The sequence below is a fragment of the Balaenoptera acutorostrata genome, chromosome 1, assembly GCF_949987535.1.
Source record: "Balaenoptera acutorostrata chromosome 1, mBalAcu1.1, whole genome shotgun sequence".
Lineage (NCBI taxonomy): Eukaryota > Metazoa > Chordata > Mammalia > Artiodactyla > Balaenopteridae > Balaenoptera > Balaenoptera acutorostrata.
In genome coordinates, this window is record NC_080064.1 from 185649741 (window position 1) to 185664097 (window position 14357).

General features: G+C 42.0%; 1 protein-coding gene across 1 annotated transcript; it reads right to left on the reverse strand.

Annotated features, from left to right (window-relative positions):
• Window positions 1-6047: 6047 nt before the first annotated feature.
• LOC130705081 (sesquipedalian-1-like) lies at window positions 6048-12383 on the reverse strand. Its single transcript, XM_057531614.1, is given in 4 exon segments — window positions 6048-6392; window positions 6394-6660; window positions 10815-10926; window positions 12106-12383. Coding segments are annotated over 4 exon segments (1002 nt in total).
• Between the last annotated feature and the right edge of the window lie 1974 nt (window positions 12384-14357).

A 14357-nucleotide genomic window follows, 5' to 3' on the forward strand; every position in this document is an offset into this window, starting at 1 on the left:
GTACCACTGAATCAGCTGACAGCCAACTGCCAAACATGTAAGTAAAGCCGTTGAGCGCTAGCTGACTGCCAATGCATGAGGGAGTCAGGTCAAGCCCAGCAGATGCACTGCTTAGCTGAACTAAGGCCAAACTGCTGACCCACAGAATTGTGAGCTAAACAAGTGGATGTTATTTATAAATATTTGTGTATATATATGATATGTAGATACATCAGCATCTTACCTGATATATACAGTGACAAAAGAGTTTGTTCTCTTATACAACTATTCTTTCTACCTTAGCAGCTGTAATAGTATTCATGGTGTCAGTGCTTTCATATTCCAAACCTAGACATTTAGAAAAAAAGCGAAGTTAAAAATGGGTGGAAGGGTGTATGAAAAAGACAGAAGCAAGCATGTTCTTGTTGGTGATGCGTAGACACCAGTTGCAATACCTCACTGAGAACTCTCTGTCATAAATGCCACAAATAACAGTATGATGAAAACTTAGAAATAATAGAAGAACTTAGAAATAATAGTTCTATTCCCAATTTGTATTTCTACGGCAAATTTCTTTCATTAGAGACACTTATTATGTCAAATTAATCCCAATGGGTCCTGGCCCACAGCTTCTCCATTTCCCTGGTGCATTAGAACTCATTTTTACAGATGAGATGGCATCCTGGAAAAGAGGCCACCTATCTGCCTAAGCATCTTGTCACTTGGGGAACTTGCTGACATGCAACAAAATTACAAAGATAAATCCTGACTACCTGGAATAACGGATGGGTTGTTCAGTGCACGGGTCTTCTTTCTTTAGGGTGGGCCACACGTGTGCTGACGAAGGCCAGCGACAGGCCTGCCTCTGCCACCCCTGTCCCGACTCTCCTCTCCGGCTCGCTCTAGGCACGCTGGTATTCCAGTTTGACTAAACATGTACAACTTTGCTTTATAATTGCTTTGCTCAGATTAAATTTCTGTTCCTAAGGTTTCGTCTTAGGTGTATAATAACTTTTTTTCTCCCACTTCAGAATATGTCATCTAGAATATTTGACTTGGCTCAGAACCTATCAAGGGACCTATGAATATCTAAAGATATTCATTCTGGGGAAATCTGGATATTTTAAAATTTAATTAAACATTACCTATTCTGGACTTCCCAGTAATAAGTATATCATAGCAATAGGTTCTCTAGGATCAATGGAAAATATTTGAGTAAAACAACAAATTAATATACATGTTTGGAGTGAACAGAAATATCAATATAGCAAAAATGGGATCACTGACCTCAGTTTTAGTTCCCGATAGTTTTGTACAGGTTTTATTTTACTTTTATGGAAATTATTTTAATTCTTTAAGTCTCAATTGTCTGATCTATAAAATGGGAATAAAACCAGGTATGAGAATGCTCATCTGAGTGCTATGAGTGAGGGCTGGGCAGTGAATGTGCTCCAAGGAAGAGAAGAAATTCCCACTTTGAGGCATAGCTGTTGCACTTTTGGCAGAGAGTTAGAGCAGGTTTAGGAATCATTCATTCAAGCTGCATATTTTTTCTGTGAAAGAATTCTAACTTGACAAATAAATTTTAGAAGAAAAGTTATTTTGCTGCTGAGAACCAGAGATAAACAAAAAGATCTAAATAAATACACACACACACACACACAGATATCTCCATAAAAATATCCCACAAGCATCTCTACAATTGCTTCTTACTTTCAATGACTAAAAAGAATGTAAAATTTATAAAACAGGAAATGGAACAATGGGACCACATGAAAAAGGAACTAGAAGGCCTGTTAAAAAGAAATAATGAAGCAAAAATTAGCCATAATTAGATAAGAAGTTGAATTAACACTGCATTCAAAAAAATAAATAGAAAAAAATCCTGAAATAAAGGGAGCCAAATTTATAAAACAAAGGACCCTCTAATTCTAGGTTCTGTTATAAAGAAATGAGGGAGGTAGGAACTGCAAAATTAAAATGTTGTGATGAACTTATTGGACTGTTTGATTAAAGACAGAATCCCATAGTATCCTGGACAGTGAACCAAGGCATCAAACAAAATAATACAAACACACATCAAACAAAAAAACAAAACCTGTATGCCTACTATCAAAGTTCTCTTCTAAAATCCTATGTACCAGAAGATAGTGGGGAACAGCCACAAAGTTTTATGAGAAAATAAATATAACCTTAGAATATGTCAAATTGTCTTCATGTATTAGAATATCTCAAGGCATTTGAAAATATACAAACATGACTCAGGTCCATATGCCAATAGCCAAACCTACCTACCAGCATTCTTCTCTATACTGTACACAGTTCTCTGATTTATTGTTTTTGTGTTACATGTTATTCTCTCTGCTCCAACCCCACTGCCATCCCCTGACTTCATTTCTGTTTGGCTTAAAATAGAACTAGTATTTTTCGAGTATATCTTTCCTCTAATAGTTTGCCAAACATAGCCAATAAAACTTAACACACTATGCGTTTATTAAGTTCACAAATTGCCATCTATACAATCACAGGTGATAGTTTTACCAAATGTTTTACAACTATGTAATATAAACTTCGTTCACTCCTGCAATTGCCTCACCATCTCACTACTTGACACCTAAACCATTTCTCCACTTATTCTATGTTTGTGTTATGACCACACTCCCAACTTCTTGTTTCTCAATTTCTGTGTTATTCAGAGTGAGCTCAAGGTCACATTATGACTTTCATGGGTCCTAGGACTTTTGTGGCCTCTTCTTTCAGAAAAACACTTATTACCATATCTCATGACTGCATAGATATAAACATGAATATAATCCAGACTTGATTACATTTTCTTCTGATTTTAAGGAAATTAAAACATTTTTCCAGGTCCCTAAAACATGCGCCTTAGACATTGTACCCACCACGTTTAATAGGTGAGTCAGCTTTGAATGTACTAGATTATAATCTAATAGCAAAAGAAATCTCAAATTACCAGGGACTTAAAACAAGCGAAGTGTACTTCTTGCTGAGGTTACATGTCTGTGTGCACTGGGCTGAGTCTGGATATGTGATGTCCTTGCTGTGGAGCTGCCCTTTTGTAAAATACTTTCTTACCTTTCTGAACTCATCTCACGGCCCTGTCCCCTATTTCAACCCATATACCACCATGTAATGCAGTTCACTGCTCTGAGAACATCCTGTGGTTTTACATGTGGTTGTGCCTTTAACATAAGTTGTTATTCTGCCTGGATTACTTTCCTCTCTTGTTTTCCTGATGAGGTCAAATACCATTTCAAATATTATCTCAATATGAGGACTTTCCAGTGAGTTGTCTGCACTCCTATATAGCTTTATACATACCTCTATTATATAACTTATTAAATTGCTATTAGTGTATATGCTTTTGTGCTTCATTAGGATCACATATAAAACAAGACTGGGAATGCAGAGAGTTCATTTTTGTATTCCAAGTACTGTGTTCAGTGCTTTTCAATTATAGGTGTACAATAACATACGTTGATGCAATCAACCTATACATGTATAGATTGATTGTATACATGTATGACCATATGGAAGGATAAGACAAGGCAAAGAAGAATTGTGTGTGTGTGTGCGTGTGTGTGTGTGTGCGTATTAATTCTGAATATCTGGGAATACTGGGAATATTCCTCTTCTAAAGTGTCCTGTTTAAAAATCTGATCTGAACACGTCAAACCCAAAGTAGAAGAAGGTGTGAAGTGTCACCGATTGATGGAAGAGTAGGTATCAATGAGCTTAGAAGGAAGAAATAATCAATATGAAAATCAGGTTGTTGAAACTGGGGCCAAGAGGGCAATCTGCATCACCCCCCTCTAAGTCACATCTAGTAACTACTATTCCCCCAGCCCTCCGACCCCACCCCAGCAAGGGTAACCATTATTCTCACTTCTAAAACTATAGATTGGTTTTGCCTGTTTTTGAACTTTTATAAATGGAATCATGGAAATCCATCCTCATTGTTTTATTTTTCTAATTCTTTTTTTTTTTTTTTTACTTGATAAACCTTTGTTTATTTTATTTTAGCCTTTATATCCCTCTCCCAGGCTGCCTGATACCTCTCCCCCACCCAACTCCGGAGGCAGCCTGACCACATGTTGTGCTTTGGGGGTGGGTGGGGGGAGATTGTACCTTTAGTGCTTGTAAACCTACACCAGTACTGGGGCCAGCGCCTCACCACACCAGCTAGGTCTGGCCAGGACATGGGCACTGGGCAGGTCCTAACACCCCCTGAGACCCAAAGCCTGTGGACAAGAGCTGCCATCCCCATCCCCACCACTCAGGACTTGGGGAAGAGGGGCATGGAAAGCGAACCAAGACCCCCAGAGCACGGGCAGGAGAGCAGGGCTTGCCAGGGAGAAGGCAAAGAACCAGGTGAAATTCTTGAGGTTCCTTTGTCTCCAGCCAAGGCTCCTTGCCCTCTCCCTGGGGGCAGTGCCAACTATCCCCCGTCCCTCACTGGCCAAACCCAGAACCAGGGCACCCTATCCCTTCCCACCAGCCAACAAGACACAAAAGCAGTGAAAACACCAAGCTTTGTTGCTAGGAAAAAAAACACCCTAAGTATTTAAATTAAAACTGAAGCTCCAGTCAACTGAGCCAGCAGTGAGCTGGTGATTGCAGGCACACAGACAGGCCCCCATTCTTCCCCAAGCCCCAAGGTCTCCAAAGGCAGCAGGAAGGGGCTAAGGGCCGAGTCTGTCACCAAGAGGGAGCCTCTGGGGAAATAAAGATTAGGGCAGGGGTGTCCTCAGGGGGTCCCAATTTGGGGGCACAGGACTGTAAACATGACCCAGCTTGAGGGCCGGGGGTGTCCCAGCCCCCCGAGATTCTCCCTGGATGAAGAATGGCCACTGTAGTGAGTGAAAAACAGAAGTTGGTCTCAAAGCAAAGCGAGACCTGGTCTCCCTCTTGGAATATTGTGGGCGAGAAGGGGGCTGAGTCTGTGAGCTGAGAGGGGCTGCGATGGAGGGAGAGGGTTCTGGAAGCCAAATATGGCTTTGCAGCTGCTTCTTTGCTCCTGTCAGATTGGCACCCGGGCCCTTTCTGGGCTGTGAGTCAGCTCATGGCCCCTCCTCCCTAGGGGAACCTGCTGGAAAGTCAGCTCAGGCCACGGCTGCCCAGTCCAGGCCTGGACAAGGTCAGGCGAGCTCCCGAGAGGCCCCGCCCCAGGCTGGGGGTGGGAGAGCTGGCTTCGGGAAGAGACGGAGGATGTGGTTAAGGAGTGTTGGAAGAGGGTGAGAGTTGCCACAGGAGCACAGGCATGGCCCAAGGCTAGAGGGCTGCTACTGTCCCAGGAGCACCACCTCAAGGCCTGGCTGAGGCCCCGGGGGAAAGTCCTGCCTCGGCCTCACTTCAGGCCGGGAGCCCCGGGGACCAGGCCATCTCACGGTGCTGGGCACACAGGAAAGCCCACGCTTACGGAGGCAGCCGGCGGCCAGCAGCCAGGCAGCTCCTCCGGCGGGCCCTGGAGCCAGAGGGTCAGGCCCAGGTGCGGTGTAGCACAGCCCGGCCTCCTGTCCGCGCGAGGCCTGGTCCGGAGCCTCTGGACCAGCGCTAACTGCGCATGTGCCTTCCAGGCCACAGCTCCTCACAGGTCCCAGCTGCCCCAGTGGAGGCCTGCTGCCAGCAACACGCCTCTGCTAGGTGATTCGGGACAGGCGACCGAGGCACCTGCACGGCTGGGTTGGGGGCTACAGTTCCCACAAAACCCGCCCTCCGGCTGCCTGAGCATCACCCATGGCCTGGATTCTCCTGAGGATCAGGCACGATGGCCTCCTCACGGCTGGGCTTCCTCTGAATGACAGAGGTCCCAAAGCACCCCTCAGAACCCAGCATCTTCTCAGAGCCTGAGTCCCTGAGAGCAGACCAGGCAGGGACCTCCGGGCTCAGCCCGACTGTGACTGCCCTCAGGGCCAGGTCCCCGTGTCTCAGGGCTGGGCCCGTCACAGCAGGGCCTGGGGCTGGAGTGGCACCAGAACCAGGGCCAGTGCTGACCTCAGGGCTGCCCTTGACCTCTTTCCCCTTGGTTCCGGCCCTCAGCCCTATCCTCAGGGCTGGGCCTGGCTGCGGAGCCACTGGATCCTCAGCGCCCTGAGCTCCTGCCCGTACCACTCCTGCAGCTGGGCGAGGGAGGCCGAGTCGAGAGGCCCGTTGGGTGCCGAGGCCCGCCGGCGAGGCGGCAGTGGCGGGGTCTCGGGGCTGGGCCGGGGGCTGGGGGCGGTGGCGTTGGGGGTCTCCGCGCTCCAGATGGCACAGCCGTCCTCCTTGGGCGGGAGTGGGCCGCCTGCGCGCACGGCCGCCAGCCGGTGCCCCAGCTCGCGCACCACCAGCCGCAGGTCGTCGAAGCTGGCCCGCGACAGCGCGTTCACCCAGCCCTCCATGGCGGCCCGGCTCTTCGGCCGCCAGCACGTAGGTGCGGGCCCGGGCCCCAGCGAAGCGCACGGCGAAGGCGAACTCCTCGGCCGCCTCCACCAGCTGCACGGTGCAGCCCTCCACGGGCTCACCGCTGGCCCCGTCCCGGAAGCAGAAGAGCATGGTGCCGCGCGGCACAGACCAGCGGCGGCGGTGGGCCGCATGCCGGCCGCCCTTCTTGTACAGGAAGCCCGCGTTGTGGGCTGCGGCGTCGCAGGTGGCGTGGAAGGCCAGGCTGCGCTGGTTCAGCTTCAGGGCGGCGGGGCCACTGCTCTCAGCCACTGCTCACTTCCCCGCCCTCTGCTCAGTTCTGGGGGGCCGGCGGCGGGCCGGCCCGGCCATGGCCCGGGACCCGCTTGGTGGCAGCGGCGGCGGTGGTTTGTCTCCCGGGCGGCCGAGCCGGCGCAGCCGCGGGAGAGCGCAGATCCGACGGAAGGAGGCAGGGGCAGCTGGCTGTTTTTCTAATTCTTCACTGTTGTTCTATAGTATTCTGTTATCTTAATATAGTATGGTGTATCTATTCTATAATTGATAGATCTTTGGGTCATTTGCAGTTTGGGCTCCTAGAAATAGTGTTCTTAAATATGCCTTGTGGTGAACATAAGTACATATTCTATCAAGTGAAATTGCTAGTGCGAGGGCAGAATCAGAATTGTCATGCATATATAGCAGCGATGCCTAAGGCCCATGTGTCTTATAAGGCTTATTTCCTAAAAAATAACACTTGGAAAGGATACTTTTATGATAACAAGATAATAATTGCTTTCCTGAGTCCTATGAGAGAAGGGGGAGTTTTCTTTTCTGTATCTTAAGATTTCTTCTAGTAATTAGTAGGGCTTACAGTTTTCAAAGCCAAAAGTTGAAATTTCATTCATGACCACCCAAGGTAAAAAGCTGATCTAAGAACTCAATATTTACAATACAAAATGAAAAGGGACAAAATGGGATGACTAACAATTGGATACGTGGTATAGAAAATTACTGATTAGAAACCATACCAGAATCGTAATGTAAAATGGTCAGTGTTAACTGGACACCATTGCTTTGGTATGAATAAGAAAAAAACATGAAGGAAGTCTTACCTTATTAGGTTAATTTGATAGTTATATTCAGGATAAATTAAAGGGGAGAGATAGAAGCAATTAGAAAGCTTCTAAACCATTTAAAATTAATGGTTAACTCAGACCAGAAGTGAAGAATGGGTATAGAATGTGTGCGTGTGTGTCTTTATGTGTGTATTGTGGGCAACTAGAGCTACACATACAATAGACAGTGTGAGGGAAGAATTGACAAGACATGACAACTGACTGTACACTGTAATGAAGAATGCAACAGAAATTACGTTTGATCCTGGGTAATGGCAAAGCACATGAATTGGACGTTCAGGAAAAGTGTTCCATTTCACAGGAAGAGTGAATTGGTTTCAGACACACTGAATTTTGTCTGATCCTGACATCTCAAAATGAAACTGATTAACAACCAAAAGAGAAGCATGGCCTTGACATGGACTGAGATGGCAATGGGAAGAAATAAAAAGAGAATAAATGGGGACTCTCAAGACACCTCTATTTAATTTTAAATAAAATTTAAAATGATTGAAAAATAATTTCACAGATGTTCAAAGAATGTTCTTCCCTTGAGACTGGTATGTAGACTCACTGGTTTAATCACATTACATGTTGAGCTAGTTAATATATAAACAGTATTTGAGAAAGATTTCAAAGCTCTCCTGCTTAAACTTCTGGCAAATAACTGCCAGAACGCAATTAGAGCCCACTCACTTCAACTCTGAAGTCTGAAGCCAGAAATGTATAAATGTGTTTAGTTTAAATTAGCTGTAGGATGTGAGGACTGGGCGGATGATTGAATTTTTTCTAAACTAGCTTAATGTTACATCCATTTTTCTGTATCCTATGCTTATCCTACATGTTTTACATAAACATGTATAAAATGAAACCCTTATTTTTATAGTTTTAACCTTTTATTCTCCTAAATTTTATAACATAGTTCACATACTTATCTTTCTATAGGCTCTAATAATATTTACAATTAAAATCTCATTTCCATATGAATTATTAATATTTGTAGGTTACACATTGATTTATGCAAAGTTTAGTAAATTTACATGAAGAATAGAGAGGAAGAAAATGGACCTAGTTCGTTGATCTTCACAGCTTTGAGAAGGTTATTTGATCCAAATGGCTCAAATTGTTCATAGGTATTAAGAATTTTTAGAGGTTTTGAATGAAATATTATGATGGTAAAAGGGAACTTCAAAATATCTTAATAGAGAAGTAGTATGTTGAGGAAACAATCTTTGAATATTGGAAATATATATAAATACATACTCTTTAAGTCTCTCTAAGTCTCATTCTCTTTGAAAAATAATAACACATTATTAAATAAATAGCTTATATTTATTGAGGGCTTACTATTTGTAAGACCTTGGCATTGTTGTCATGTCACTTTTAAAAAAATTCTTTGAATCTTTCCAACAAGAATATTAAACATACTATAATTATGCCCTTTTACAGTTGAAAAAATAAATCATACCCAACAAGGTCAACTGGAGGCAGTTCTTATATAAGGACCTAAATCTCCCAGACTCTGAGGCTACAGTCTCAACCTCCAGTTGCCACTGCTGACCAAACTGGCATGCATTTACTGAACAGGTAGATTTGCCAGATTTAATAAATAAAAGTACAGGACATCCAGTGAAATTTGAACTTGAGATAAACAATGAATAATGCAATCATTTATAGCAGAAGTGTGTCACATGTAATATTTTAGCACATGCTTATACCCTCCCCCCAAAAGTTGTTTACCTGAAATACAATTTAACTGGGCTGCTTGCATTTTTTCTGACAACCCTACAAACAGGCTGTCTTGTTTTTTAGACAAGGCCTGGAGATCTGATCAGGAACACTTGCACTTAAAAGAGTTCAGAGAAACTAAAGTCTGTGGGAGATCAGAGATCATTTCTCAGCAAGGAGAATTTCAAATGACTTGACCATTTATTGTGTGTCATAAATAAGAAAATACTACACAAAGGAGTTACTGGAAGAGGACATGTTTTTCTTCTACTAGACAGTGTGCTGTTTCTACCGCAGTCCAGCGCCTGGGGAGAACAGTAGTGGCCTGCTATATACCTATGTGTTTAGTCTATGGGAATCTTCTGGTTGCCTGTGTTGAGTAGTTCTGTTTAGTGCTAACTTTTTAACCTCAGGGTGCTAGTCTTTTACTTTAAAAGATTTAGTGTTATGTATTAAAGATCTGAGAGTCAAGTTAAATTATATAGCTATTTAATTAATTTCTCAATGCCATAATTTTCATAATTTTAATGCTTCCAAATAATTTTCATAGTTTTCTCCATTTAGTGAATAAATGAATGCTATCAGTTTCCTCCCTAAAAGATTATGCTCTTACATATGTCTAAGAGTTGTGGAGGGAGGATAATGGTTAATATGCTAAATTGCTTTCTCCTTTGCTTTGTCTCTCTTGAGACTTTTTAATCTACTTTAATATACCTACACACCAACTTCATACTCTACCAATTAACCATTCATTACCTAATTATCTCCTCCAGCTGAGCACTCTACTTCTTTAGAATAATTTCCCCCTCATTATGATTCTTGTAACAGTATTATTTGCACTCTTTAGAAAGTTATTTCTAGTAATTTGAATTGCATTCAAATAATTCAGCTGATTTATAGCAGGCATTTTTCAATTTTCCTTAGATTTTTGCTATTGAAAGAGTTAGACTGTAATTCTTAAGGCCACTTCAGAATTATCAGTCTCTCTTAGAATTTTACAAAATGTACTAAGCCCTCTTTTCAATGCAGTATTATTAAAAAATTCCAGGATACTAAACATATGGTAGACAATTTCATTATCACAAATGATACTCAGGATAAGTAATATTATTTTGTGATTCTGAGTATTTAGAAAAATGAAACAAATATATTTCCATTGTAAAGTAGTTTTTTAAAAGTCTGCATCAAATAGCCATAATGGAGTAATTGGTACCCAGACTAGCCCTTCCATTATAAAGAATGATAAGAGAGGACAGCTGTTTTCAGGTAATGGGCAACAGGCAGTACATAGCTGTGATTCTTACATAAAGGGAAATTCAATTTAGCCCCATAAATTCCCAGCTTCATGCCTGTGGACAATTTCCCAATGAACCACAGCTTGGAGCTGGGGTCCCAACAAAGCACACAATCCCACAAAGCTGAGTAGAAAGTGATTAGAATGAAGTGGCTGGAACCTGTTGGGCAAAGCATCAGGAAGGGCAGTTCTTTGCAGAAGGAATTCCATTGGTCAGGGTGAGACACCTGCCAGTGTACCAGGGCTGGGATATATGTGCACAAAATGGGACCACTCAAGTCTAATGGGATACCAACCTCTACAGGGTTGAGTAGCAATGGAGCAGTGCTGGTCACGGGGAAAGGCACAAAAAAGCAGTGTCTGGTGACATCTGGCCTTGCCATTGGAGAGATCTCCTTAACATGTACGCTGAGATGCCAGAAAGGCCTCAAAATAAGAATGACATCCTGACAAAGCTGAAACCCAAGTCTGAAAAAAATCCTTAGGGAAGACAGGACATGGAATTTGAGTATTGCCAACCTACTGGGGCTGGGAAACACCTTGGGCCTCCCTTGAGTCTACACCAACAGAGTGTAAAACAAGCCTAAATAAATTCAAGGGGACCCAGAAGTAATTAAACTGCCAGCTAAAATTAAAATTTTCAGAAAGAGAATTCTGCATTTTTATAAGATAGTATTCAAAATGTCCAGAATTTAATACAAAACAAAACAAAAACTATCATCAATAAAAGTGCCGAGATGATTCAGTGTGGTTAAGGATAGTCTTTTTCACAAATAATGCTGGGACAACTGGATACCTACACATGAAAGAACAAAGTTAGACTCCTGCCTCACATCAAATACAAGAATTAATTCAAAATGGATCAAAGACCTAAATGTACATTAAAAATATATAATACTTGAGGGAAAACATAGGTGTAAACATTCACGACCTTGCAGTAGGCAATGGTTTCTTAGATATGACACCAAAAGCACAAGTATCACAAGAAAAAAAATAGATCTACTGGACTTAATCAAAATTAAACATTTCTATGCCTCAAAACATCCCATGACGAAAGTGCAAAGACAATCCACTGAATGGAAGAAAATATTAAAAATCATATTTCTGATGAGAAACTTATATCCAGAATATACAAAGAACTCTTGCAACTTAATGAAAAGGCAAAACACTCATTTAAAACATAAGCAAAGGTTCTGAATAGATATTTTTCAAAAAAAAAAAAAAAAAAGAAACATACAAATGGCCAATAAGCACATGAAAAGATGCTCAACATCATTAGCTATCAGGGAAACGCAAACCTAAACTATAGTGAGACAACTTCACACCCACTATAATGGCTATGATCAAAAAGACAGATAGCAAGTGAAGATATGGAGAAATTAAAACTCTTATACATTGCTGGTGGGAATGCAGAATAATGCAGTCTCTCTGAAAAACAGCTTGGCAATTCCTCAAACAACAACAACAACAACAAAAAAACAAAAACAAAAAACCCCCAATCCCCCCCAAAAAACAGTTACCATACAATCTAGCAATATCATTCCTAGGCGTCTACTGGAGAGAAATAACATGTTCACAGAAACTTACACATGGAGGTTCAAGAAAACATTATTCATAACAGTCACGAAGTGGAAACAATCCAAATATCCATAAATCCATGAATAAAGAAAACGTGCAACGGCATATTCATTGTTCTTGTGGCATATTAATGGAGACTGGGACCAGCGCGCCTGCGTGATTAGCGCCTCCGGAATCGCGAGAGCGATCACCCGAGATCTCAGGTGGCGGGAGGACCCGGTTGGTTGGCTGACTCGGTTGTGCGGAAGGAAAGGTCCGGAACCCGAGGGCCGATGTCGAGCCCCCATGACACTGCTTGACCTAAGAAGGTCAGACAAAGGAGGTGTGACGGCGGGATGATGGGAAGAAACGGGGTCGCAGCCCCAGGGAAAAGTCAGATCTTTGATGGAGCTCGTGCAGGTGGTGGGTGACTTTTGCAAGTGTTTCTGCTTCAAAACTGCCTGGAACCCGGTCCCTCCTTCCTGCCTGTAGTGCTACACCTTTCTCCTGGGACTTTTGCTGGGGTCCCTTCCTTGGACATGCCATCCTTATCCTCGGTGCGGCGGACCGGATGAGGTTCACCGTCGTTTCTGTGCTGAAAGAGCCCAGCCAGCAGCTCATCTCAGAGGTAAAAATCCCCCTTCCTTCGCATGTGATTTACCCTCAGCCGCCTGGATTCCAATTCAGCTTTGAGATATCTTGCCCTGGCTGGCGTACCCTTCTCAAGTGTCACCTCTCTTGTGAAGCCTGACCCCAGAACACCCACGTAACCACTGGCTTCTCTGCAGCACATCGTCTTGAACTTCTTATTGCCACCGCAGCCTAGTCCACTGCCTGGAATTAGAAAACGTCAGTAAAGCAGTTCTATTAAAACAAACTAATCCATGTGACTTGAATGATAAAGGACTATAAAATTGAAGGTTTTTTAAAAGCCGTAATGCTGAGCATAATGCCTGGCACATAATGGGTGTTCATATTTTTTTTTGAATGGAGTAATAGGTAAATCATCTGGTCCAACTTGTCTTTTACAGATGAGGAGAGGGGAGCCCCACACTTCTGAACAGCCATAAGGTTTTCCCATGTCACCTAAGTTCCTACAAGGGAAGCAAAAAGTTGCCTTTGTTGGGCTATACCCTTTTTGCTGAAGATATCAGACAAAACAGTAAGTCACCAGAATTTTTTAATGACCCACAGTAAGAAAGAAATGCTGCTTTTCATGTGGCTAAATTTAATCAGTGTATAGCAACCCTTCATTAGGGATTATGTTCTTCTTTTTTGTGTGTGTTAAAATGTCTCAATAAGATTAAGAGTTACATAATAGGAGTTTGGGGGCATTTTTAATGACTATTTGACAAAATAAATATTAATAATATCTTCCTTTTAAGTACTAAAAAAAATGAAGTACTGATACATGCTACAGCATGGATGAATTTTGAACACATCTTGCTAAGTGAAAAAAGCCAGTCACAAAAGACCACATATTTTATGATTTCATTTATATGAAATGTCTAGAGTAAGCAAATCTATAGAGGATAAAAGTAAATCAGTGGAGGAAAACGGGGAGCATGACTGCAAAAGTGTGCATGGTTTCTTTTAGGGGTGATGAAAATGTTCTTAAATTGAGTGTGGTGATGACACAAGTATGTGAATATACTAAGAACCATTGTGTCGTTCAATTTAGATAAATGGTTAAATTATATGGTAAATTTTCTCGGTAAAGCTGTTGTTCACCCCCAAAGCAATGATCATACAAAGAAATAATTATAAATATATAACTATATAATTATATATATGTGTGTACTAACACGTATTACACATAGTCATGAAAAAGCAGTTAGTAGAAACCAAACCTGAAATGACACAAAGGTTATACTAAACAAATACAGATTTAAAGCATCTATTAAAAATATCTTTGAATAGTTAAAGCAAAAAATAGTCTGAATTAATCATAAATGCTAATCTTATCTGATAAATGGAGACAATAATAATGAGAAGTTTAGAACTAACTAAAATTTTAAGATAACTATTTGATGGTCATAGCAGATTACAGGTGACAGAATAAAAAAGTTAGTAAATTGAGGGCAGGTCTGTAGAAATTATCAGTCTGAAGAACAGAGGGACAAAGAACGAAGAAAAATGAGCCAAGTTTCTGGGGACCTGAGTGGAACAATATCAAACAATAAACTAATTGGGACAGAAAAAATTTGAAGAAAAAGACTAAAACCTTTAAAATTATATGAAAATTACATTTAGATTCCAGTAGCTCAGTCAACCACTAACAG